Raw genomic sequence first — 26,204 nt, 5'->3', positions numbered from 1 at the left:
TTCAGTGGAGTACAAACGGGCAGGGTGTGCGGTCGGTGCAGCGTGAATCGTTCCTGTCCTGTCCGGTCCTGCATGGCGGGTTGCAGGAGGGCATAACGCAGCTCCGTCTCTCATTCGCCGCCAGTGCGGTTTGTTCCTAGCTATCAGCGAACTAGCTGCAATACCTACATACTAGGCTACGGTTTTCCCCCATGGGGCCCATGGGGGTTAGGGATTGGCAGTCCGTGCTCCTAAACACCCTTCATCCGCCTTCTGTCGGCGCGACGGGCAAAGCAAGAGAAGCGACAGGTACGAAACGTGCCTAATGTATGTGAATAAGTGCGCGTACGCGTGTGTCTGTAGGATGTACCCAGCCAGGCAAGGCCACCCTAGGTAGATAGCTGCCTAGCTCGGAGCAGTCTCGTCAGTGTCTCCCAAGTTAGAGGAATCGACGGATCTTGTGGAGCCAAAAGAGTCGAATTGGACATCGCTGTGCTGCGCTGTCGCTGTTGTGTAACGGGCAAATCGCCCGGGATATGAGCGACTGGAACTGACTGGGTGACCCACGGGCTGATTAGCCAGATATTCTTGTGTGGGTTGTGTGGCATGTGGCATACCTAGGTCAAAGTTCGCGGAGGACTGTAGACGATGATTTGAAAGCGATTCCTAAAGCAATATACCTAAATTGGCATGCCTTATTGGAAAGAGGGGTACATTTTGTCCGGCAGACATGGAGGAGCTAGGGGTAGAAAGCCACATTGCTACTTGGTGGTCCACTTTGGCTAGGTAGGGATGAGTTACGAACATGGCAATGGGCGGATTAATCAACTACACCAAGGCCCCGGATCCCATATTGCGGCAATGGGCCGGACTGAGTACGCGAATGACGACGGCTTCTGGCGGTTGCCGCTGTTTCCTGACTCTTTCCTGACTCTGGAGAAGGCCTAGAAATTCACCGACCTCACCTTGAGGGTGCCAGGGTCCTGCTATGTAGGAAGCACCATCGATTCCCTGCATGCAGGTCGACCGAGAAGGGAAGACATTACTTAAGCAATAAATGCCAAGGGATAGCAACGCAGATAGCCTGGCCCACCAAGAATTCCTAGTCTTTGGATTATCTGGCGTAAGGAGCTTCTGCTGCTGAAAGGGCGTTACTCTGGGATGGGGTTCTCCATGACCTTGATGTTCCTTTGATCGTCGCTGCAGGCACGTATTTCTTGGTCCAACCCAGCACCCATTAGTCACATATCACATTTTGATATCTCATCTTCCCTCTGGGGCCTCTGGGGACTCAGCCTAGTGGAGCTGGTCCCCACGGCCCCGACGACGGCAACATCGTCTTACATCGGATACAACTCATCAGGCCATTCTCGATAAAAGGGTACTTGAACATGACCAGGTCCGGCAGATAATCCCCCTGCAACAATCCCTCCTCCGAAACACCAAGGCGGGCCAAAAGGGTATCATTTTCTAAACAACAAACAGGACGCTCTTCGCAGCGTGCATTTTGCGTAGTTCCAAATTCTTGGTACCGTAACGGAGATTCGTGGTGAATCATTCCTGGTTCGGTCACCTTGGTCCGGTGACCCCCACTCCCATCCAAGCTTCACTCTCAAAGTTTAGCTACCGCTTATATTGAAAACCTGCCCGGGAATAATTAGATATTAACTTACAGCTGCGACCCTGCCTGTTATGCTGTAGCATCGCGAGCAAATCATATGATGATCGCCACATACAAACCTGGTGTAAGGCCTGTGCCTGTTTGGAATATTTCGCGACGCTCAAACGGCTCGGCAGGCTTTAACCTGGTCGGCAGATGTCTCGGCATTCTTTATCAATAGAGGCTTAGGAAGACAGCAGCGATCGACGACTTATCATACTTGACGTACTTGCCCTTGCCCTTGTCTATCTCGTGGTACCGGTCCCAGAAGCGATTGTAAAGAGGCTCAAGCATCTGCTGCATGTCCTTGGCCAACATTTGTCTCACTTCTCGTTCCATGCTGTAGGTCTTATGCCGAGCTACTAATTCATCAAAAGATGCGTTGAAAATCTGGAATTTTGCCTTGATACTGTCCTTGTCTTTGCTGCTGAGCCCCTTGAGAATCGATGCTGATTCGGACGAGCCAGAAGGCGGCCGTTGGGTCCGATTCGTGTGGATTACGTCAAATAAGTGCATCGATACATCTTTGCATGCCTCAGCATAGTAGGCCTTCGCCTTTTTGCGCCAGCCCTCTAAGGCGCCGAGCTTGCCTTCTAAGATTGGTTTGAGGTCAGAGTCCCGAATCATGCGTTCAATGATAGTGACACTGTTCGCTAAAAGCACACCCCAAATGGACTTTCCTTTTAGCAATGCCCTTGCTTTCTGCTCGAGCGCCGACATTAGCGCATCTATCGTATCAGTACAATAGTGCGCAAAAATCTCCTTCCCATCGGCACCAATGTCGAACGATGCCAGGCTAGGAATTCCGTCCATACTAGTGTTCGCGGCAGCAGCCGACCTCCAACCACCGTCCCCTAGCGAGATCATAATGCTGGATATTGGCCGAAGGAAGTCAACCATGGTTTGCAAGCGTTGCATCGTCTCTGATACAACGGGCACCGGCGAACCATCCGACGGGAGGGTTTGAATTGCCCCCACTCTCCGCTTCGTCTCCTCAAGCAGCTCGGCAAGTGAAGACTTGCCCGTCTCGCGTACTGGTTTCAATGCGGCGGCCAGGGTAGATCTAAGTTCGCCTGTGCGCTCTTCGATATTGTTGGACAGATTAGACATTATCTCAATGACTTCGTATGCAAGATAACAGTCGGTGTTGAGATGGGCCTTGATGTGATTATTGAGTTCTCGAATCGTTCGAGCCAATTCAGCCAGCGGGGCTTGACATGTCATTTGAAAAGCTGGTCCCCAGTCTTGTCGCATAAATATGTTGCAGATGTTGTCGTATTCGGCAACGAATAAACCTTCCATTGCCTGCGCATACATGCCAATTCCATTGGTACCAGCCCGATAAATGGCATCTGGACTCTTTTTCTTTGCCGTGTTCACGCTTGCATATGCCAGGTTTACTAGGGTCTGTTGTAGATATTGTCCTCTTACTTCCGCATAGATTTTGATTAGCGGGTTCTCGGACAAAGAGTTGCCAGATACATAAGAGTTCATTAGGCTCAGGCGCGAGATCTTATCCTGGGTCAATAAGGGGAACGGCGTATTTTTGGTCGTATATTGTAGCGGTTCAATGGAGCGAGGTGTCTCTGCCCGCAACATCTTGTCAAACGAGTTCTCGAGTTGGGTATTTCCAGACTTGATTAAGCGTTGGAGATCAGTCATGGTTTGCTGATTTGCGCGCAGGTTTGAGGTTTTCATGTCTGCTAACGCCTTATTCAACCGTTTAATGGAGTTTAGGTAGTTGGATAGACCGGCCTTCTCGGGCCCCTGGCGGATAATTGCTTCTTCGTCATTCTTTGAATCGGCGGGCTGGCGAAGTCTCTCTATAGCTCCGATGACGGCATCGATGTCTATGGGAATTTACGAATTTAGTACAAGGCATAGGACACAACGCTGTTGGGTGGTATATAAAAAGGGACGAGCTCACTGTTCCCCAAGACCTGAAGCTTTTTTGTTTCGCCAGTGAGGGGACCTGACACATCTCGCACACTCTTGCCGGTAGCCTCCAACCTTCCTAGACATGCCTGGATCTTCTTGGTCAATTGGGTTGTCTTCTCTAGTCGCGAGTTGAGCACATCAACTTCAGCACGAGCTTCTTCATCAGCGGCATGGCGACTGTTAGACAATCCTACGGCCATGGTCCACTTCTACTTTGCGACAAACAACACAAATCGCGAAATTCGAAAGCGACACCGATAATTCGAGGGTCAATGAGTGTATCGTATTGGTGGATGCGAACGTTGATGTTTAGTTTAGGTTTATGGTGTCAGGAACTGGTGCGGCAGGAAATAGGGAAGTACCTAAGTAATACCTTGTAAGGATGACGGCAATCTCAACTAGATGGTACCTAGGAGGTAGGTTTTGTGGCTGAATCTGGGGGGCTGTTTAGACCGTTAACACATGCTATCAGCTGATTCCGCTAAGCTTAGACCACTGAAGTTACACGCCGTAGTTTGACCGCACATGCCTAGGTACCTATGTACTGATATTCCTTGACCGGTGTCTCGTCACGCCAATCATTTATTCTCCAAGATGTGCTAAATGCGCCTAGGTTTCCCGACTAAATGCATGAAACCTTCTATATCAAGTTAACTTGGTCTTTTTATTTAAAACTCGCGAACTTACAAAATAATTGCCCTTTTACATACAAATATATATCTGTATGTACATGAGTAGTTGCTAGTAAACGTTACTTGCAAGCACTGAAGCCGGAGGTAATCGGAGGATTTAGATTACTAGATTGGGACTTTAATTGATGTGGGGCATCTGCAACCACTTTACAGGTTTACCTAGTAAAGACGCGTTCCACGCGGAAAGCGCGTTTAGAGACGCGACATGGATTTTTTTACTTCCCCTCTGCCCCTTATCCTAAACAACCTGAACTACCTAACATAGCAATTCGACCTAGATCTTCAACCTCCCCTCCCCCACCTATACCACATTGCTCCGTACTCAACCACTAAGAATTATCGTGGCATCAAGCTATCCTTCTAATTACTGTAATTTACTGTCTTTTCCCGCCAAGTCAGAAGATAAGAAAAGTTAAGGCATCATGGATAGTTTCATGCTTCGAGATGAAGCGGCCAAGGAGCGTATTCGCTTGGCCGAGGAGTTCCTCGATCCTCGTAAGTTACCTACTAAACAGCGCCGGCATCAGTATGATATTAATGAATACTTTCATCGACAGATGACCAGCATGCGAGGAGTTACAGATCCGATATCATTCTAATGCTTCAGAAGAACCAGAGGCGGTTAGTCGTCAATTTAGACCACGTTCGTGACCACAACGCAGAACTTGCAGACGGCTTATTATTCGATCCCTTTGACTATACCCTGGCCTTTAACCATGCGCTTAAGGAGATCGTAAAAACTATCCCTCAAGCACGACCCGATCAGACCGATCCAGATGTCTTATACTACTGCGCTTGGGCAGGCAGCTTCGGTTTAAATTCTTGCAATCCGAGAACGCTATCATCAAACCACCTAAACCATATGGTATCGATCGAAGGCATCGTCACAAGATGCTCGCTCATCAGACCAAAGGTTGTGAAGAGTGTGCATTACAATGAGAAGAAAAATATTTTCCACTTCCGTGAATATCGTGACCAGACTATGACCAATGGTGTAACTACATCAAGTGTCTATCCCCAAGAAGATGAGGAGGGTAACCCACTCCTAACAGAGTACGGATTCTGCACATATAGGGATCACCAGACCATTTCTATACAAGAAATGCCTGAGAGAGCTCCCGCCGGTCAACTCCCCCGTGGTGTGGACGTCATTTTGGATGATGACCTAGTTGACAAGGCTAAACCCGGTGACAGAGTCCAACTTGTCGGTATCTTTCGAACACTTGGAAACCGAAACACAAACCACAATAGTGCACTCTTCAAGACCATAATCCTAGCAAATAACATTGTCCTTCTCTCGTCCAAAGCAAGCGGCGGTGTGGCGACAGCAACAATTACCGACACCGACATCCGTAATATCAACAAGGTTGCCAAGAAGAAGAATCTCTTTGAGCTTCTATCGCAGTCACTAGCGCCTAGTATCTTCGGTCACGACTATATCAAGAAAGCGATCTTACTCATGTTACTGGGTGGCATGGAGAAGAATCTGGAGAATGGTACACATCTCAGAGGTGACATCAATATTCTCATGGTCGGTGACCCTTCAACGGCCAAGTCGCAACTTTTGCGCTTCGTGCTCAATACTGCGCCGTTAGCCATCGCAACAACCGGTCGCGGTTCATCGGGCGTCGGTCTAACGGCGGCTGTCACAACTGACAAGGAAACCGGTGAAAGGAGACTAGAAGCCGGCGCTATGGTTATGGCAGACAGAGGTGTTGTTTGTATTGATGAGTTTGATAAGATGTCGGATATCGATCGAGTTGCTATCCACGAAGTTATGGAACAGCAAACAGTCACCATTGCCAAGGCCGGCATTCATACATCGCTCAATGCCCGCTGTAGTGTCATTGCAGCCGCCAATCCTATCTTCGGTCAATACGATACTCACAAAGATCCCCACAAGAATATTGCCCTCCCAGATTCCCTCCTATCGCGTTTCGATCTCCTGTTTGTCGTTACGGATGATATCGAAGATACCCGAGATCGCCAAGTTTCCGAGCACGTCTTACGTATGCATCGCTATCGGCAGCCTGGTACCGATGAGGGTGCTCCTGTTCGCGAAAACGCCCAGCAAGCCCTTAGTGTTGCGCTACAAAGTCAAGACGCCACTCAAAAACCTACCGAAGTATACGAGAAATTCGACGCGATGCTGCACGCCGGTGTTACTCTTACTACTGGTCGCGGCGCCAATAAGAAGCGGGAAGTTCTCAGCATTCCGTTCATGAAGAAGTATATCCAGTACGCAAAAACGAGAGTCAAGCCTATACTAACTCAGGACGCCTCGGAGCGTATTGCGGAAATATATGTCGGGCTGCGCAACGACGAGATGGAGGGCAACCAAAGGAGGACATCTCCTCTGACCGTCCGTACATTAGAGACGTTGATCCGTTTGGCAACCGCGCACGCCAAATCACGACTCTCGAACCGAGTAGACGAACGAGACGCGTTGGCAGCCGAGGCTATCCTCCGTTTTGCCCTATTCAAGGAGGTGGTTGAGGATGAGTCAAAACGAAAGCGCAGGCGTACTCAACGGCCTGAGTCAGACTCATCAGACGAGGACAGCGACGATGATGACGGTGATCGTGGTGATAGCAGCTACAGGGGATCGACGGCTCGCGGTAGGACTGCCCCGTCAACCCGCACGAATGGACGCAGCCAGCCATCTACCAACGGCAGCCGCCGTCCTAACGGCACGAATACCAGCAAGACTCCAGGTACTCCCGCACGAGGAAATGACGACGACGATGAAGACGAAGATCTTTATAATGCCACACCACGACGTTCTAACAGAACCGGTCCTACATCCTCATCAAACGCACCCGCAACATCCCAAGTCTCATTCGCCTCCTCCGTACCGGCCTCGCAACTCGAGACGCAGGAAGAAGACACGCAAGAAGATGCGGAGCTAGCCGCCGGTGCAGCCGAGCTCAATATCGAAGTGCCGATCACTCCCGAGAGGCTAGCGACATTCCGGACGGCGCTTGGACAGCTTCTCAGCACGGACCTGTTCGAAGACGACTCGGCCAACGTGGCTCAGGTCATCGAGGCTGTTAACAAACGTATTGAAGGGAAAGAAGCCGCTTTCTCGAGAGAGGAGGCCGTCAAGGCGCTTAAGAAGATGGATGATGCGAATCAGATCATGTAAGTGGCTTCTCCTTTCGAAGTTTGGGCGTATCAATACTAATGCGATGGCACAGGTACACGGATGGCGATTTGGTATACAAGATCTAAGGCACGATGAATACGACTCGAGAGATATCGTTGCCACCTTGGATTGGTTGATTTATAGGGTTTGATGAGTTATGAAGACCGATGAGTTTGGTGGTCACCATGATGTATCACGATCTTAGCATCCCCACCCTTACGGCCTTGCCGGCATATGAAGCCTGCTATGGTATTCCAATACGAGTACCAACCAATCCGCTTATTAAATGGATATAGTGTTACGAAGAGACGTGAAGGAGGGTTATGTAATTTGACGAGCCACGCTGTTAATGGATATTGATTCGAATTGTTCGAATAAGCTATACCAATGAATAGGCTCGATATTAAGTTCTGAATGAAAGAACATTCTGTCGTGATACTTTATACCATAGTATCCTAATCGTCAAAGAATCAAACCATTAAATACTTTGAAGCCCGATAGTTTTGAGGCTTTGGTCTGTATCTTAGCTAAGAGCCATATTACGGACAAAACTCATAGCAGGTACCTAATAAAACTGGAGGAACTACGTAACTAGCTCGCAGTTAAGACCTTTTACACATTTGGGAATGTCTTCTAGTTTTGAGCATTCTCATTCATACCTACATGTTAGGGCTTACTAGTTTAACCAAGACTACCCAGGTACTTAAGTTCCGCCTCTCCCAATACCCCTCATTAAGAGTTATAACTTAGATATATGTATAGTGTTAGTTAGGAATAGCTTAACCTAGATGATTAACAATCATGCGTTATACACTCAAGCATTCACAAGACAAGCACAAGCACAGGCGAAAATAGCCTACATCTTAAAGAAATCAAATCAAATCCATTTCGCAAGAAATCAGTCCGATATCAAGAATCCCTAAACCTATTGCCGTGCTATCCCTGAAACGAAGGGGGCAAGTGTGGTTCTCTCTCTTCCTCGCAGAGACGCCGGGCAAATGAAAACAACAACCCTTTAAAAGACAAAAGTGCTAGTGCTAAGACCGCATCTAGCCTGCAAATGCACATGCGTCGCAATGCCTCTATAACAGGCCATTAAGAGATCGACTGAACGATCCAGGATTCAGGGTGTTTCATCTCACGCCTGGTTGCACGAACATGTGCTAATTATCCTATAATAATATAACCTTTCTGCATAGACTCCAAACCCGTCCATCCAAGTAAACTGGTCCGTCCATGCGTAATGGTCAAATCGTACGAGTGTATCTAGGCAATAGCCAAATCACCGCGTAACTAAAAAAGAAACTCACCACCAGGTGGTGGGCGCACTAAGAAGCTTTATCACCCAGCATCTTCGCAATCTCCTTAGGCATATCTGCAAACTTCTCCTCGAACGTCTTCTCAAACTTCTCACAGTTGGCCCACATTGGGGAGCCTCGTTCGTGGTATGCGTAGCAGTTGGTGAAGATCTGGCGGATGTCGGCCGAGAACTGCTGCTCGTCGTGGTACTCTCTTCGATCCATCTTGCTTTTGATCGTGCTGAGATCCATAGGCATCTTAATCTTTGTCAGGTAATCCGGTACGCCATCTTCGACAGGGCGGACAGGTTCGCGGAAAGGACCGACCAGACGAGTCCAGAAACCTATTGATTATGTATGTATTAGTATGAAATGACTAATGGCAGATATGAGTGATTTATAAGGTAGGTAACTTACCAGGTCCAGATAACATCTTACCCAAGAGTCGCTCGCAGAACCATAGCTTATCTTCCGTTGAGTATTGCGAAAGGTCGGCATTTAAGCTAGATCGCTTAAACTTGATAGGCTTAGGCGTAGGAAGTGATGCTCTTGAGGCGGGTTTCTTAGCCCCGACCTTTCTTTCACCAGAAGTTAGCCTATTCGAGGCCACATCCGAGTGACGATGCTTCTGTGGCTTGGTGTATACATCGTCTTCACTATCTTCTGGGTCTAGATAGTGGACATTCTTCCTCTGGGCCTGGCTGGCAGGGGATAGGACAGGATTAACCTGTATGACTGGCGAAGAGTTCAGATGGCTCATTGCTATTACAAGCTCACTGAGTACCTCTTGAGGCAAAGACTTCGTGAATTCTTGTCTGGACTCTGAGGATCTTATGTACTCTGCAGCCCAGTTCAGAAGGAGCGTGCGGATAGAGGAGCCCTCTGGAGCGTCTTTCCACGCCTGAACAAGGAGAGGCGTAGCGGGAATATGCTGTGTGACACGTCTGCATTCAGCCATAGCTTCGAGGGCCTCGTCGCAGAGACCTTCAATACCTAGCTCGTTTCCCAGCTTCCAAGCGGCAATCAGAATTTCATAGCCAGGGAGAGAATCGGCGTCGGGAAAGAGGCTTCCGGTATATAAGAAGTTCTGGACAAAGCCAAAGATTTCAGGGGTGGCTTGGGGAAGCTTGACAATATGCTCAAGCCCGGCGTCTTCCCCCTGTTTGTTGGCAAACTGGATTCGATAGTGGGAGGACTTGGCGCAGAGGAAGTCCTTCTGGATGCCAAAGGGGATCTCATCTTCACCAACGAGGATGACAACGAAGATGACATGGGGTTGCCTTGATGATACAGAGGTGAGTAATAATGATAAATATATCGGACAAGAGCATTGACTTACAACCAAGAGAATTTGGTAGGAACGACAACATTTACTGCGGCATCTACCACAGCGTCCACTCCCCCACTTACAACCTCTGCCATTGCTTCAGGTTCCGACGCCATGATTTCACCCCCTATGTTAACCAGAGGTCAGATGGGAAATAGTTTTAATGATCGGACAAGTTCCCCAGAGGTGATGGTTTATGTTGGTGAGGGAGAGACGCCAGAAAGATGCAATATGTAAGATGTAAAATGTAAAATGTAAGACAATAAAAAGCTTTAATGAGGAATGAAGTTTCAAGACTGATGCAACAGTTCGGTTGGGAATAATTAATTCGTCAAGTTCAAGTTCAAGTTCAAGTTCGGATTGAAGGTGCGACGCGGGGTTCTTTAATAAGATGCAAAATGACAATTGCAGAAGGAACGTACCTAGAATAGTGAGTCAGTTGAAAATCCGAATATCCATAGACCTATTGATTATCTATTTCCTACTCACTCGGACTTTTAATATTCACTTCATGAGATTCATCAGACCTGGAGCAGACAAAGTGCCAAGCCACAGCTTCACTCAAGCGCTAAAACTTTACGCCACAGCTATCGCGATTTGGTCGCGACTTCTTCACTGTAGATACAGCAAAGTTCCAAGAGTTTTCAAGAAACTTTGGCGAAAGTAAGATGGTTTAAAGAGTGCATACATTCAATTCTCCATAGCATTGTTGAAATGGAAGGTGGAGACGGATTGACTGAGTAGGTCTTGTTGATGATGAGTTCCAGCGCGATGTTAGATTCGCAGCTGCCGTCAAGAAAAATGCAAATGGGAAACTCCAAGTCAGTGTCAGGGGTGACACCAGGTGCGGGTACGTACAAATGAGCCTCCACCCCAGCCACAGCAACCTTAAGCTCTAATATACCTATGTATGTAGTACCTGAGCTTATGTAACCATATGCTGCACAGTTCCATATATGTTATTGCTACTGCGCATACAGCGGTTATCTACCAATTCACACACATATTACTACACTTCAATTATAGTTACACCGGATAATCTTAACTTTATTGTCGTACTTCGTACTAAGCATTGAATTGTCATTGACGCGTCTTCAGATATTGAAGTATACATATATTGTACCTACCTACATGTACTTGACAATTGACTCAAGCCTGTATAGTTCATTCTAACTAGTTAATTATTCATTATGTTCAATTGTCTCTTTTACCATAGCCCAGTGTTGTGAGTGTAGCAAATATGCTATGAAGTTGACAACGTTATAATTCATGTCTTAAAAGAGAATGATTGACCACATGGTATTCATTCAGCTTAACCAACTTAAAAGGCTACCTTGCTTATTATAATCTAAGCATGTAAGTAACTAACAACTATGTCAGCAACTTATGCTGTAAGAGTTTCCAGCGTTTAACTTCCTTCAACTATTTACTACTTAGATAGGTATGCATGTTGCACAAAGCATTCACTAATATTAGTAAGAATCTGGGACTCAAGCTTGGGCCATATAACATTAACTTGGTAAATACATACTTCCTAGTGAATGAATTATAGTAGTTAATATCTAGCTTACATTCAGCCTCTAGAGCTTCTCATATATTCATAGTGATATCATTGTCTCCTTTCAACGCTCCCTAAAAGTACTAGGGAATTGTGAATCGTGTCAAGAGCTCTTGTGGCCCGACAAGGAAAACACAGCTGGAACGTGCATCCGTTCACCCATGGGTTCCCACTCGAATCTGTATGAAGTTCACGGGCTATCGGTTATCCATTGACCAACGAGCGGCCGCATTTCGATCCATGACAACATGCTTCCCAGTCACTCTCTGTTCGCATGTAAAGACCTGCCTAATCCCACGCGCCTCGATAAACAAACCCATGAGATTCTCCAAGAGGTCCCGCCCCTTGCGTATTCCCTTATTCTTCACCCTCCGGGATTGGTTCAGATCATGCGATTGTATTTGTCGGGTTGCTGTGGAACAAGCGCTACCGAACTGGATCAGCTGTTGGTGTGGACGTACGAGTGAGCTATCATTTTGTTCTTTATATGTTTGCGAAACATCGCAAGTTAAAAGAAGCAAGATGCTGTGGGTGCGTCCCGTCCGCTCGAGCGAATGTAACCGCCGTAGCGGTAGTTGCACAGTATACAGTCGTTCTCATTCAGGCGCTTATAGGCCGCATATTTGCCGGACCTTACATATTATGTATGTACCTGGAAGATAACTCTCCCAAACAAGCTTAAATGAAGCTACACCTACTCATCTCGGAGGCTTACTACGCCGCTTAAACAAAGAGGACGCGGTAATGTCCTGAATCGTATCACAATCGAATCAACTCATTAGGATATGTACATCAAGACTCGACTCTTTGCCCATCTCCTGCAAGGAGGGTTCACTCCAATGTAATCTTGATATGTTAGCTTATGCTCAACAATGATGAGTTTCCTACCTATGAACCTCTCATAAATGAGGCTATATCATGCTGGTCATTATATTTACCGCATCTCAGGCACACAAAAGTTTCTAACCAGAGTTGAGCTTTGCGAGCTAATTATGGGCGGGTATGGTATCGAAGTCTGCTGCTAAGATGTAGATGCGGTAACAGGTTAGACTCCTACAGCTCTCATCATGATGAATGCCATTCTTTTCGAAGTGCGTGATGATTGCCTTTTACTGTGGCATAGCTGAGAACTGAATACCTTGGAGTAACGGCACAATATTCCGAGGGATTGTGGAAGGTCCTCCCGAACTCTCACACCGGTGAGTCTAAAGTCAGGCCGGCTGCAGGCGATGCATATCCGGTTGCATTCCCGCTGCAAGTTATTCTCATGGAACCAGGTTCGCTGATGGAGGGCACCGCGGCATGCATATCCAGTGGTCCTTTCTCCGCACTCGACCCCAACATCTGAAATCTGATAATCTAGCCAAGGCCCCTCGAACAATCCATAAGCCTTGCCGAAAGTGAGAATACTAGGTCGCAAGTGTTCGGTAGAGTCGATCCGTATAGCAGGGAATATAGCTTTCACCTTATTACTCCGATGTGATCGTTTGCTAAGTACATTTCGCGAAATTCAATGGTATGTATCATACCACCTCGATCGGCTTAGGCTCTACAGCAACCTGCCCATCTATCAAGACACGAGTTTATCGTACTCGCTAGCTACCTTCGCGAATGCAGATTGGCAGTAGACCTTTGCGGCTGAGTACTCGTTCACACTGGTATCTCTTAGGTCAATGAAACCATCGATCGAACGGGTTACGGTTACATGCCTACCCTCTCACGGGTATAAAGCCAGGAATCTGGGAGTGATATTGAGACAGTTGGTATATAGTAGCGTTTAATATAACGGCTGGAAAAAAAGCAAGCCTAAGAGTTAGAAGCATAGTCCAAATTGTCAATACTTCTTTTCATAGCGGATCGTGGCGGTTATTCTATTGGGCCCCGTTGGTAGGATCACTAGATTTAGTTGCGATAGTGCAATGTAACGGTCTTTGGCCTCTCTACTGCAGTCTAGTGCCGCGACCGGCTAAAAAATCAGCTACAGCAGGACCCTGATGAATTGGAATGCTGCCCACACTTCGTGTAATGGACATGGCTCCATGATCGTTTCATCTTTGATGCCATCCATAAAAGAATAATGAATCGAATAAAGATGGTAAATATGATTAGTTGGATATTATATATGGTGTTGAAGCAGTTTGATACTGGCACTGATAGGTGTGTTCCTATCAATAAAATTTCCTCCATTGGTGCTAGATATCATGTAACTCGTAAGTATGTACCATTTGGTCAGTTCCACGTCCCACCATGAGAAGGTAACGTTAGCATGTGAAAAATTTACCATGGTATCAGTTTGTACAATTTTTCTACTTCTTTCCGATAAGGGTAGTCCGGCAGCTCCGAGATCAATGAGAATGGCCGACAGGATGGAATTGGGCCGTGAAAGACCGAGGTGTGGAGTGGCGGTGGCCGACCGTTGAGGCTAGAGCATAAGGAGCCGACATTTGGCCGACGTTTCATGGTGAATTCTTTTTGGTGTTGAGCCGCAGTGGAGTTCTCAAAGGGGCATGCTGAGGTTACCCATGGTTTTTGAGGGGGATTTATCATGAACGTTCCTGGCTCACACTTACATAGTATGCTTCACATTCATAACAGATCAGACTCAGGCCATTAAGGACCCATAAATATGGATATTAGCTGCAGCCGTTCCCCTCATCCCCGGCAAGATCCGAACCCAAACGGAGCGTAGTCTCTTCTAAATGTCCGGGTTGGTGTTCTGATCCGTCTTCAGTCTGGCCATCATCGTCTTCTGCCTGTCCAAGAAGAATGTCCTCACTTCCCTGCCATTGAGGGGGCATGCTTGGCATTTCTAATTCATCGTCGTCTTCCCAGCCATAGTCTTCACCTTCGCTATCTGCAACCTCGAAATCGGTTTGACCTAATTTTCGCTTATGTCGCGAAGTTGGGGACAGAGGCAAGGATGCTTGGCTCTTATCCAGGCCCATACCAACAAGACCGTCCTAAGCGGGTCAATATTTCAAGCTAGTTGCGGGGCACGAGTTGACTTACGCTCTGGACATGAAAGGCAAAAACCTGACTGAGGCCCCCCGGGGTCATCTTACCATTCAATTTCTGAATGCCAACAAAGTGGACGTCGTGGACCGTGTTGTTCTCCATTATCCAGTCCCTAAATAGAACTAGCCGAGTAGCAATTCCCTGCTCCCAAGTGCCAGCATTAATAGCGGGGATGAGAGTAGCGCCATGCTCAAACTGCATTCGAGTAGCGCACTGGGACAAAATTACGATGCAAATATCCCTCGTGGCGGAAAGTTTCTGAAGCGTCGAAATCAAGAACTGAAGGACCTGCAACCTTCTAGCCGAAGGTCCTGGCCCTGTACATTATGTGAGCAAGCATCCCGAGATAAGGTTGTGATTATTGCGTAGCATTACCTTTTTGAGCCTGTCGGGTCTCGGAGTTTTTAGGGAAAGCGTAGTTCACCAGGCTTGACAGGGTATCGATTACGACGAGGGATGTATTGTTAGGAATCGCATTTGCTGTAGGTTTGCATATGAGACCGATAAGATGCGCCAGGGTCGGTGCTTGGAAATGGACGAAATTATCCAATTGATCCGCTGTTAATGATGTCGAAACAGAAGTGATCATATCATGAAGCCTACGGGAAGATACCGGATGGAACCCATCTGTGAGATGAATTAATGACTCGGTAACACATAAACCATATTAAACGACTATGGAAATATAATAGACGGCTGGATGAATATGGGCAAAGCAACACGAACCTACCCAAACAACCTTCTCACCCTGTCGTAAGACATTTGCAGCGAGCTGGGTTCTATATCTGACGTTCAGAAGATGCAACAACAGTTATATCATTTTGGGAGCGTCTATACCCGAGGGAAGTCTTTCCAGATCCTGGGGGACCCCATATCTCTATGACTTGGCCTTTCTGCAGGCCACCAGGACGAGGTAAGGTGCTGCTACTCTCACCAATGACATCATTGAGGACTTGGTCGAGAGCCTCAATATTTGTCGGTAAAAATCGTTGGGGATCAGTCCCTAGATCCTCAAGCGCCTGGGCCGCAGAAATAGTTGGCAAGCGATCTATGTCTGGTTAGCACCAGTCTAAAGATATATGATGGGATGCTATTCTTACGAGTCGAAGTTAGATCGAAACTAGATATATCTTGGCCGTGGATGGACGGATAGTCCATTTTAGAATCTGGGGGTAAGCGAAAGAAGGGGTTAATTAATTAATGGGTCGCTGCATAGAATAAATTAAATTACGCAAGTCATATCCTTTACCTTTTTCAAGTATCAGGCGGTAAGAAGTTTGTTGCTGGGGTTGGAGATTGGAGATTGGAGATTGGGGTTGAGTTCCCAAATCTCAGCAGGGTTTGAGCCTCACTGTGACGAACAGCCGCAGCCTGCAGATCAACCGCTGATCATCTTTTAATGTCCCTGAAGCAACTGTCGGCATTGGTGCACGTGACGTGGGGTCCATCAATTACTGATTGTACCTACGTACTTCGTACCTACTTCATTAAATGTGCCCATGTATTCCGATACTCTTACCAAATTATAATTCATGAGACACGTACCTAGTGTCCCGATCGTCCTTGCCGTTGTATTACTTAGTCAGATTCGCCATGCATCAATCACATTTTGATCAAGGAAACCTGATTCTCCCAGCAGCGTCGATCAGCCACATGACGGTAATAATGTTGGTTAGTTCGAAGCTAACAAGCTTAATACCAAGCTAATTGATGAAGAGGGGGTTCTATTTTACAAACGGATATAAACCTCACGGAAATTATCCAACTCAACCCAATAGCATATCTGGCTAACTTGTATCGGTCCTACATATCGAACTAGTTGATGCTTGAGGCTTGAGGCTCCTCTCTTAACCGTATCGGCAATGAGGCATTCCTAGCGCATCTTATGCCATACCTACCTAGGTAGTTCTAGCCCAATCCTGAACGGATCCTAGGCTACAGTTGTTAATTAATTGCCCCCACGAAGAGCCATTTGCTAACAACTTGAGAGATTTAGCTACCGTGGCTACTTCAAATAGTGCTCTTGTACGATTTACTACAATCGTGGAACAATCCGAGTCACAACAATAACTACCCCTTGGTCAGCGGGTAAGGAAAGCATAAACCTATCACCATCTAAAGGAAGCTGAGACGACATATGTGGTTCATCTCAGTCTTACTTACTTCGCACAACCGGATAAAGAAGTCAAGTAAACCTAGGTAGACACTGAAAACAAAAAGAGATAACCTAAACCGGTCCCGACTAGGAGACTTTCTTTCTTTTCGCATTGATGAAGCTAGTCGATCCTCAATGCGGAGAGCTCACAACAGATCTCTATTGGTTCGCGTACCTAACCTCCATGGTTACGCTATCAAGGCTATCTCCAGATCGCAGGCAGGGGATTGATGCAGGTACGTGTCGTGTCGGGGAAAAGTTTCAACTCGGACCAGTTCCTGGGGTCTGGGCCTGTTGAACGCCACAGTCCGGGGCTCCCAGGAAGTCAGCTTACTTCGGAAACATGGAACGGCACTCCTATCTCTCCTATCTCTCCTGAGCCGGTATGATAAGGCGAATAAATGCCTCTCGAAGCGAGACGATATGGTCACCCCGTACACGATCGCACCTTTTACTCTCAGAAAGCCACGTAAAGCTACAGGTAATATCCGAATAATCCATAGCGTATGCTGTCGTAAACGAATTCAGGGGATATACACTTGACTTCATGATGTATTCGAATACACGAGTCAAGGGGCTCATCTCGGCTTAATGGCGAGCGGAGCATGCCATAGCGTACATCGGACCAGCTCGGAGCGACCGAGAGCAGAAGGAAAAACCGGGGAACGATTTACCCGCGGGCAATCCTAGTCCACGATCAAGAAAAGATGGATCTAAGGAGGTGAAACCCCCACCAAAAAGGCCGCACAAGCCTCATGATACCACTGCCGCCCCATACGGGTTGTAAGAATTCCGCAAATCTGGTTTGGCACAAGCGACCTTTTGAAATGCTTCCGCTAGCGTCCAGTTACCTATGTATTATCTGATCGATGAGCTGAGGTATTGTGGTGGGGTAAATATCATCCATTGTTAAGCAAGGTCGTATTATTGCTCTGAGGATTGGGAATCCTAGCTAGCTCGTTGATAAGACTTTCAGGACGAGACGACTCTATGTCGGTGTTCTCGGCTACTACGTAAGCATCACGCGTATGTATGTATATATGTTGACCGGTAATACATATTCAACAAGGTCGAGGACGAGGACGAGGACGAGGACGAGCCTCTCTCCGCCGCACGATATAGCTAAGGGCCGACTCAAACATCAGAGGGTGGCCCGATTGACAGGAAACTCGTTCGGCGGTTGATTAATCTTGCCTTGCCAAGACATCGCGGGACCCCATGTGCGTTTGCTACCATTCACTTTATTTTTATTCTAGAATGTACTCCGGAATATGTAACGGGAATTGAGCTGCAGAGAGAGCTGTTGCGGAGAAGCGCCGCCCTCCGCCTTTCTATATTACGTATGCGTAAATGAGTCTTCTATGAGAAAGGTAGCGACCTCTGTTATCACTTACGAAGCAGGCTCCAGGGAGATATTTTCTAATTCCATCTTATGCCTGGATAAGCCGTGCGTACATAGGTAGTAGTTGATCATGGCATCCATTGTTATGCATCGCATGGTTACATAGGTAGGTATCTAGTATTACTGTATTTATCATATGAGCTACCTACTATACCTGTGGGAATGTTGGTATATAGAGCCATGTTATTTGATTGCTAGAATTCCTTCGAACGGGTCCCTGCATTAAACATTTAAGGAACTGATCTTCTTGCCTACTCCTTGCAGCATAAATATGATATGACGTCTGTGTGTATAACTGTTTGCTAACTTTTAGTCATCTCCTATATAATAAACATGTTAGTTATAATCGTAATATCTATTCCAGATTTCAAATTAACTTGGCAATAATAAGGCTCGTTTGCGCAATTAAGATGGACAAAGAGGTGCTCTTCGGTATGCCTGTCTGGGAAATGAGAACATTGTCTAGGCCCTAAAGCCTTAAGCCTAATGAAGTATAAACTTAGTTTATCTGTGGATCTACGACCCCGGATCAGTGGAAAGTTTAAGTATTATCTTTGTGGGGAAACATGCCTGTGTAGCGAATAAAGTATTTATACTGTGCGTATCTTGCGTATCTTGCGTATCTTGATGGTTTGCGCGCATGTGAGTTGCTCATTTTAGCACCTTTAATAGTTTGTCTCATACGTAACTCCTCGTGTTCACGAAGTCAATCTGAAGTCCCCTAGAATCCGCAATCAAAGCCACAGTCATCAAATTACTTATTGGAAGTTAAAACTACTGTATATTCCCCAGGATAAAGTGGGTTTGTCCTCGAGGCTACTCCCGCCTTTCCCCGGACTTACTTATATGTCTAGGTACCTACCTACACATTATTACGTATAGCCGCATACAAACTTGATGGATTGTCAGGACCACATGAGAATAACAAAAAGCTTCACGAGCATTTGCCCGTCTTCGTGTAATAATCTTGGGTGGGCTGAAAGAAGACGTAGCGATTGGTCTGTCATTAGAGAAAAATGACATGTCGGGTGACAATTAGACGCGAATCCGCTCTTGAGCAAAGGACGGTAATGAATCTTTCGACATTAATATACGCGTAAGGCGACCAACTGATGAACTATATTCTATCTTGTTATGTTCTATCTTGTACTTTCGGACGTATTCCACGACGCATAGCACACATCCATTCTGCCTTCTATTTTATTCATACGGCCCCCCACGTTCTCAGAAAAGCTTGGCACAGACTGGGCTTTCGGTAAACTGGTACCGGGATTCAAACATCAATTACATCAATTACATCAATTACATCAATATTCTGCTCCTTACCGAGGGATGCCGCAGAAGTTAGAAGAAAACCTGCTTCCTTCATCGACATCTTTCTTCCACGCCAGTTTTACCGAGACTTGGGGATTATTAGCTGTGCGATCACGTTCATGTTAGTTGTCGTCAGCACGTGTAAGACCTTATCAGCCACTTTCAAGGGAGCATGTGCAAACCGTGGATCTGGTGATAGGTAACAGGTCCCGGCCTACGTATTCGATAGTCCAAACTATACCTACTACTTATTGAATTTTAGTGGAATGTTGGCCTTGTGAGATGGCAGCGTACCTGATAAGAAGCAAGGCTAACCCCAGGAAGAAAAAAAGTAGTATCTGGAACAAGGCGAAACTTGGACTACACGCTATCTATCATACAAGTTGCACTTGGCATGAATGTCTTACAATACGTGTATACAGATCTTACTAGGGTAGATAGATAGCTTGTGGGGAGAAGCTCTGGGGTACGGTAGGTCTAGTTGTCCAATGCATGGTGACTTTCCTAACCCCTAACCCCAGATTTAGGACGAGTCAGGAACTCAGAAGAGAGAAAGATGGCGAAGATCAAACCCCGAGTCGCCTATCTGCTATCTTGGGAGCCTCTGTTTCGTGCGAATATATTAAGAAAGCTACGCCGTGCTCTCGTAATCGAGCCTGTACGAGTTTGTTGGCTTACTTGCGCTCAGGGCTCAGGGGCTGGGCTTGTTTTGTTTTTTTTTCTTGGTCATCTACAAGTTGTCCAGGTGTCATGTCTGCACGTCTTCTTATGTCAGCCAGCATCTTGCGTTCCGTTAAGAATTCTAGTGCGCTTCTTGATCCACTCATCGGAGTCCATCTGTACTAAACTTCTCAAGTATTGCCGAGTCGACGATGGCAAGATAGCCCTTATCTATCACGCACTAAGAAGCACAACCCGTCGAATGCGGCCGAGCTCGGCCCCACGTTCTCCATATCTTTTTATCGCGGGCCTTTGCAATAATTTTTTCTCCTTCTTCTCGTAGTCTCCGGAGAAGGTGTCATTGTAGTCAGCTCCCACTTAGATGACAGGTAGAAAGACAAAAATAAGTTAATTATTTACTTATTTTTATTAACGAAGATCCTTTGTTAGTCTAGTTACTTGTTCGTTTTATCTTTTTCCCTCCCTTTCCCTCGCCTCGATAAAAAAAAGAAACCGAGGCGGTTTTCGGGACGCGAGAGAATCATCAAAAGCAGCTAGTCGTTGCCGTACAGCCAGCCGCCTTGCCTTTTATCCCCACACATCTCGGTCGTACTATGCCACTACCCAGGCCATCCAGGTGGATGACTTACATTGAGGCTAGTAAGATGAGAATGAATAGTACGAGCTTGGTACGATGGGCTCCTGATCCATTCAGGTGGGATTGGCTTGCGGCATATGCGCTTATTAAGTAATCCAAATAATGCACACCGGTTACTTTTCCTCTCAACAAGCCTTAAGTCTTCTTATTAGTAGCAGTTAGTGATAAGATGAACGGGACGAAAAGAATTATACCAGACATAATAGTAAAAGAAGGTGGAAAAGAGGAATCTAGATAATACAATCAGATATGGAAGATGCCGTTGGAGGTGGACTGCGGATTATGCCATAGTAGGTACCTAGTTAGGATGAAGATAGGAGGATAGAAGTGAGGGAAGACCATGTGTTGTGTTCAATGTTCATTAAGGGCTATTCGTGGCTTGATTGTCCTTTTGTTACGTTTGCTAGACCTACCCCCTGTTACTTACGTCGTCTCTGTGGGTTTGTCTGGGTTGTCTGGGCTCCTTTTTTTTTTTTTTTTTTTCTACATAGTAACTGCTTTTCCACGCCCTTAAGAGCCGGGGGGCTCTAAGTGACGGAACTCCTAACCACATGTCCACACGTCCACACGTTCACAGAAATCCTCTGACCTTGACACGCGGAATAATCTCACACACCATCTCTATCTTTGCATACACCCCGTCCTATGAAAGATGCATACACTGGCTGCATACACTGCATAGACGACATATGCATAGACGACATAGACGACAGGTGGGAGGACATCTCGCGAAAGAAGATAGCCTAAGATTAGAGTATTTGAGGCTTGGTCCAGACCACCCAGCTACTAGGTAGAGTAGGTAGAAATAACAACAACAATTTCAATACCGATAATACTGATGCATAACAGGTAAGTACCTCAGCCAGCCAGCCAGCCAGCCAGGAGGTAGCACATTGATGATGATTTGACTTATTCTCTTTTTACTATGTACCCCCTTGTGCAAATCTTTCCAGTAGGTTCAGCGGCCTCCACGTTTCTCCTCCCCCTTCCCCAATTACCTCAAAATACAAATACGTACTATGCTATATAGGGTACCTAGGTACGTATTGTCGTATCGTGCGCAACTATGGCGAAGTAACGTGCGATGTACACACTCCAGGGGGGGGCCCCTCTTCAGGACTTGCCCACTGCCCACTGCCCAACCGACTAACCAACAGGTAGCCTGAAAACTGACCAATCACATAATACATGTGCGCCTCCTTCAGAATGGAGCTTTCAGGGTTCCAACTCCCCCAGGCCATATTCGTCCGTCTACTGGCTCCCCCCACACTAAGGGAGATTCTGTAAGGCAGGGCCCCGGAGGGGTGAAATGGGTGAAATGGGTGAAATTGTTACAAGTCTATATGTACCTCTATAGGTACCTACAGTTCCAACAATTACACTGTACAGTACGGATTACAGTACCCTACCGGTACTCGCATTTTTACTCGACTCGCCCACTCACCCACTCACCCACCGCCCCAGTGTAGCACGTTTTGGCACCTTGCAACTTTTCCGACCCGCCCGCTCTCGTAGTTCATTTAAAATCATACCAGTGCCCCCATTCCCCCAAAACGGCCTTCCCTTCGAAATTCTACCGCACCAGTACCACACCTGCAACCTGCAACCTACAACCTACACCCGGCTTTCTTCGACTAAAAAAGGCCGTTATCAACCTTGCTGTTGTACGTCCTCGAAATACCACAACAACAACAACAACCACCACCACAACAACAACCTACACCACTACCACCAACAAAGACTGACGACTTAATAATTTTCAAAGGAGGCATCAAGGAAGAAGAGAGAAGAAGAAAAAGAGAAGACTTGAATATATCAAGAATTTGTGTCAAGCTGGCTATTACGACGTCCAGCTTGTCAGTATATACGCCGTACTTCCTTGAGAACCTGTTATAGCAAGGAAGAGCCAGTGCCCACTTGGCTGGCGATCACATGCAACGCTCACAGTCAGCGGTGGATTTTTCCAACCTGCTGAACCCTGAGTCTACCACCATAACCAACGACAGTAACTCGACTGTTGGACATAAAGTGAATCCGGACGGAGACGTTGATATGGCTACCGTTACTGTTATACGACCGAACGGCCCTCTGCCCGGCGGTCAACCCGCCGAAAACACAAACGAATTGCCACGACCGTATAAGTGTCCTTTATGTGATAAGGCTTTCCACCGACTGGAACACCAGACTAGACATATCAGGACACATACTGGTGAGAAGCCGCATGCATGCCAATACCCTGGATGCAGCAAGAAGTTCTCCCGCTCAGACGAACTCACCCGTCACTCGAGAATACATAACAATCCTAACTCGAGAAGAGGAAACAAGTCGGGACAGGCTACGCATCATGGATTAGGTCACGCATTAACGCCGGACTCTATGATGCCTCCCCCCTCCAACCCAAGATCTATCAAGTCAGCCCCTAACTCTACGATTGTTTCCCCAAACGTCTCGCCGCCTCACTCTTACTCTGCATATACCATTCCGCATCCGGGGCCTCTTCATCACTACAACCGAAATATGAGTGGCAACGGCTCGCATCATGGCCACAGCATGGACATTGGCATATTAGCTAATGCCACAAACCAGATTGAGCGCGAACATATGAGTGTTCATCACCACTCGGCGAGATCTCACCCCTACTACTCTAATAGTCTCCACAGTTCGCGTAGCCATCTGCCTTCGCTCTCTGCCTACCATATGTCGAGGTCTCAGTCGCACGATGACCACGACGACCATTACCATGCTCTTCGGCATGCTAAGCGGTCAAGACCAAACTCACCGAATTCTACCGCGCCGTCATCGCCAACTTTCTCCCATGATTCTCTCTCCCCCACACCGGATCATACGCCACTAGCAACCCCGGCTCATTCGCCGCGCCTTCGGCCGTACGCTGGTATTGAGCTACCAACGCTACGTAATTTGACCTTGGGACATACACCGGCGTTAGCACCGATGGAACCGCATCTCGAAGGATCCACTTACCCACCCACCTCGCAACCGACTAGCAATGGTTCTCGGCCCAGCGGCTTGTCCCTAACGGATATCATCAGCCGACCCGATAGCAGTAGAAAGCTTCCTGTTCCTCAAGTACCAAAAGTCGCAGTTCACGATCTCCTATCCAACGATGGGTATAATACTAGCGGCCGAAGTTCAGCAAGCGGCAGTTTGGCAGGTGGTGACCTGCTAGATCGGATGTAGGCCTGTCAATTCAAAATACTGTTACTATCATTGCGACATGAATAACGACTTTAATTATAGAGGTTAACATAGACAAGAGGTGGCGTTCTAGTGGCGACATATTTTTATTTTGAGAGTAGCGGTTGCTATTCGGCTTGTTTAATTACACTACCTTTACGGTAGTAATCCAAGCAGTTTCACAATGGACGGACGGCGGATTTACATTTGGGCTTTCCGTGTTTTCAGGCGAATTCACGAACTTTTAGAATTGAGACCCTCATCGGCGGTTAGATCTCGTGTTATAAGTTGGTTTTGGAATCAAATTTCTCTACTCTCAGGTTTCCGTTCATCGAGCAGAATCGACGGAAAAGGAACGACAAAGATTAACCACGTCTCTTTTTCCTTGACTTCTCATATTTCCTCTCAGTTTCACAGCGTTGGCATATCGGGGTTGATTCTCGTTCCTCATAGACGATGGGTTAGGCGAACACAGCGAGTTGCGTGTTTGGAGCATTGCGGCGCTTAGCTGGATCGGCAATCAAAAACCTCGGGCGATCTGTCTACTTCCTCTCTTCTCAACTACGAGCGTTCAAAGGGGTCCAAAGGAGCTATTTGCTGAGTGTGCGCTTTTCAACTCAATCTCGGGCCAATATCTTGGTACAGGCTTGGCGGTTATCTGGTCACAAAAAGACAGGCAGCATGTTCTCACAATATTGGTAGTTGATAATGGTAAATGACATGAAGCACAGACAAATAAGATTCGGTCAAGACCTCTGAACACCCAAGAAACATTGTTCTCCCACCACTTTGTGGACTCCGTAAACCTATGATATGTTTGATCATCGTGACAAATACCCAAGTTGTCGGGTCCAAAAATTACCCCGTAGTAGCAAATCCGGTGTGTCCCAAGCCCAGGTCGAGGAGACAAATGAGAGCGGGTATCGACATGTACAAGTTCTAAAAGATTTTAAAAGAGTGGCCAGGATTTCAAAGTCTCCCCTCCACTAATACAACCCAAGCAAGTTATTTTCTATGTTTTTGTTACACAAGTAGGAGTCACCTATAATTATCGAGAGATACCGACACAAGTGACTAATAATAAGCCTACCGTCGCCCGTATCGCAGATTACTACGCGCAGCAGAGCCCCCCTGTAGTCACTCATTGGAACACCCCGCATACCAGAAGCAAATAAGGGGACCAGGCTTAAAGACATGGGGAAATTAAGGGAGAGAGTGATAGCCTAGGGGAGTCTCGGCTCGGGGCGGGCTACTGGAATCTTTTGCCAAGGCTCTTCTCCAGATCGCCTTTGGAGGCGCGGCTTATTACAGCGATAAGACGGCAAGGCGGACGAGCATTATATAAATTTCTCAGGTGTACCTACGTGTGCCTCATATGTACATGCTGTAGTAATATTTTCGATATGAAAAAGGGCACCCGCATATAATGACTGACACACCAGACAGAAGAAGAAAAAAATAGAGAAAATATTTTCACTCTTCTCCAAGTTACTTTGCGTTATTATTAATATATTCATGCTCACCGCCGAATAAACAGACGCAAGAAGGAAGCTATTACAATAGTTAATAGGTTTAACGTATGAGGGGAGAAGAGGCGCCCCCCCACAAAAATAAAATCTTGGTAGACCTTTTTACCTTTTTTCTCTCGTAACAAGTAGAGATATATAGTACAGTTGCAGAGGCTAGAGAAGATTTTACATAGTACCAAGTGGACCACCGGGAATGACAAGCAGGAGGCAGGAGGCACAGCGGCAGTGCGTCACCGTCAGCCCTGCGAGCAGTATTGTAGAAGGGGAAAGAAATTTTTATTACCGGACGTCCCCGAAAAGCTGTGGTCCAATCCTGGGGTTGCGCTGAAGAAGCGGTGGGAGGAGGCATCATCTCTCTCTTATGCAACCTGCCAACGGTAGATGCGCAAGCTCCAATGACAAACGACGGGGCGCGGACGCAATTATTCTTTCGTAGGGTAAGCGGAAGAGTTGGCGTAGCCGTAGCCTCTTCTTACCTTTTGTCTGCCTTCCTATTTACCGGTTTCTTACTACTTGGGTAGTATATATGTACCTAGGTATGTACATATGTCGTGAGCGCGAGAGATAGGGGGGGGGGGGGGGGGGGGGGGGCGCGGGGGGGGGGGGGGGGGGGTTTTTGTTGTGTTGGCGACCCATAAACGAAAAACAAGGCCGCGAGATGAGAAAATGAAGCTGGTGA

The 26,204-nt window shown here is 46.9% G+C and overlaps 5 protein-coding genes across 5 annotated transcripts; 2 read left to right on the top strand and 3 right to left on the bottom strand.

The window, feature by feature from the left end:
* Positions 1-1,652: 1,652 nt before the first annotated feature.
* Positions 1,653-4,167, bottom strand: F4817DRAFT_333678 (Cullin repeat-like-containing domain protein; the record flags this gene model as incomplete). Its single annotated transcript, XM_049302784.1, has 3 exons — positions 3,567-4,167; positions 2,107-3,489; positions 1,653-1,981 (listed from the first exon to the last, which is right to left on the bottom strand). Coding segments are annotated over exons 1-2 (1,593 nt in total), but the record flags the coding sequence as incomplete, so codon positions are not given.
* A 170-nt stretch (positions 4,168-4,337) lies between these two features.
* F4817DRAFT_333677 (MCM-domain-containing protein) lies at positions 4,338-8,006 on the top strand. The gene is made up of 3 exons (XM_049302783.1): positions 4,338-4,764; positions 4,827-7,410; positions 7,467-8,006. The coding sequence occupies exons 1-3, from the start codon at positions 4,692-4,694 to the stop codon at positions 7,498-7,500; spliced, it is 2,691 nt and encodes an 896-aa protein (XP_049160396.1). The 5' UTR covers positions 4,338-4,691; the 3' UTR covers positions 7,501-8,006.
* Positions 8,007-8,047: 41 nt separating this feature from the next.
* On the bottom strand, positions 8,048-10,549 carry F4817DRAFT_333676 (Bromodomain-containing protein). Its single transcript, XM_049302782.1, has 3 exons — positions 10,052-10,549; positions 9,130-9,992; positions 8,048-9,056 (listed from the first exon to the last, which is right to left on the bottom strand). Exons 1-3 carry the CDS (start codon positions 10,153-10,155, stop codon positions 8,743-8,745), a joined length of 1,281 nt encoding a protein of 426 aa, XP_049160395.1. The 5' UTR covers positions 10,156-10,549; the 3' UTR covers positions 8,048-8,742.
* A 3,458-nt stretch (positions 10,550-14,007) lies between these two features.
* F4817DRAFT_62250 (P-loop containing nucleoside triphosphate hydrolase protein) lies at positions 14,008-15,970 on the bottom strand. Its single transcript, XM_049307694.1, has 6 exons — positions 15,713-15,970; positions 15,450-15,660; positions 15,339-15,391; positions 14,988-15,239; positions 14,607-14,929; positions 14,008-14,557 (listed from the first exon to the last, which is right to left on the bottom strand). The coding sequence occupies exons 1-6, from the start codon at positions 15,768-15,770 to the stop codon at positions 14,231-14,233; spliced, it is 1,224 nt and encodes a 407-aa protein (XP_049160394.1). The 5' UTR covers positions 15,771-15,970; the 3' UTR covers positions 14,008-14,230.
* A 6,531-nt stretch (positions 15,971-22,501) lies between these two features.
* F4817DRAFT_62163 (uncharacterized protein) lies at positions 22,502-24,089 on the top strand. The gene has a single exon (XM_049307693.1). The coding sequence runs from the start codon at positions 22,734-22,736 to the stop codon at positions 23,997-23,999; it is 1,266 nt and encodes a 421-aa protein (XP_049160393.1). The 5' UTR covers positions 22,502-22,733; the 3' UTR covers positions 24,000-24,089.
* Positions 24,090-26,204: the final 2,115 nt, after the last annotated feature.

This window comes from Daldinia loculata (genome assembly GCF_022478755.1).
Source record: "Daldinia loculata strain CBS 113971 unplaced genomic scaffold F4817scaffold_16, whole genome shotgun sequence".
NCBI classification, from domain to species: Eukaryota; Fungi; Ascomycota; class Sordariomycetes; order Xylariales; family Hypoxylaceae; genus Daldinia; species Daldinia loculata.
The sequence above is the reverse complement of the archived record's forward strand: the minus strand, read 5'-3'. Positions and strand labels throughout refer to the sequence as shown.

What these genes read in the sequence shown, in the direction of transcription:
- F4817DRAFT_333676 (XM_049302782.1), bottom strand. Translation starts at nt 10,155, where the DNA reads ATGGCGTCGGAACCTGAAGCAATGGCAGAGGTTGTAAGTGGGGGAGTG. An exon ending in CCTACCAAATTCTCTTGGTT is followed by an intron (nt 9,993 to 10,051) that starts GTAAGTCAATGC and finishes TGTATCATCAAG; the next exon opens with GCAACCCCATGTCATCTTCG. An exon ending in TAAGATGTTATCTGGACCTG is followed by an intron (nt 9,057 to 9,129) that starts GTAAGTTACCTA and finishes CATAATCAATAG; the next exon opens with GTTTCTGGACTCGTCTGGTC.
- F4817DRAFT_62250 (XM_049307694.1), bottom strand. Translation starts at nt 15,770, where the DNA reads ATGGACTATCCGTCCATCCACGGCCAAGATATATCTAGTTTCGATCTA. An exon ending in TCTGGAAAGACTTCCCTCGG is followed by an intron (nt 15,392 to 15,449) that starts GTATAGACGCTC and finishes CGTCAGATATAG; the next exon opens with AACCCAGCTCGCTGCAAATG. An exon ending in TGAGAAGGTTGTTTGGGTAG is followed by an intron (nt 15,240 to 15,338) that starts GTTCGTGTTGCT and finishes TTCATCTCACAG; the next exon opens with ATGGGTTCCATCCGGTATCT.
- F4817DRAFT_333677 (XM_049302783.1), top strand. Translation starts at nt 4,692, where the DNA reads ATGGATAGTTTCATGCTTCGAGATGAAGCGGCCAAGGAGCGTATTCGC. An exon ending in CGAGGAGTTCCTCGATCCTC is followed by an intron (nt 4,765 to 4,826) that starts GTAAGTTACCTA and finishes TTTCATCGACAG; the next exon opens with ATGACCAGCATGCGAGGAGT. An exon ending in GATGATGCGAATCAGATCAT is followed by an intron (nt 7,411 to 7,466) that starts GTAAGTGGCTTC and finishes GCGATGGCACAG; the next exon opens with GTACACGGATGGCGATTTGG.
- F4817DRAFT_62163 (XM_049307693.1), top strand. Translation starts at nt 22,734, where the DNA reads ATGCAACGCTCACAGTCAGCGGTGGATTTTTCCAACCTGCTGAACCCT.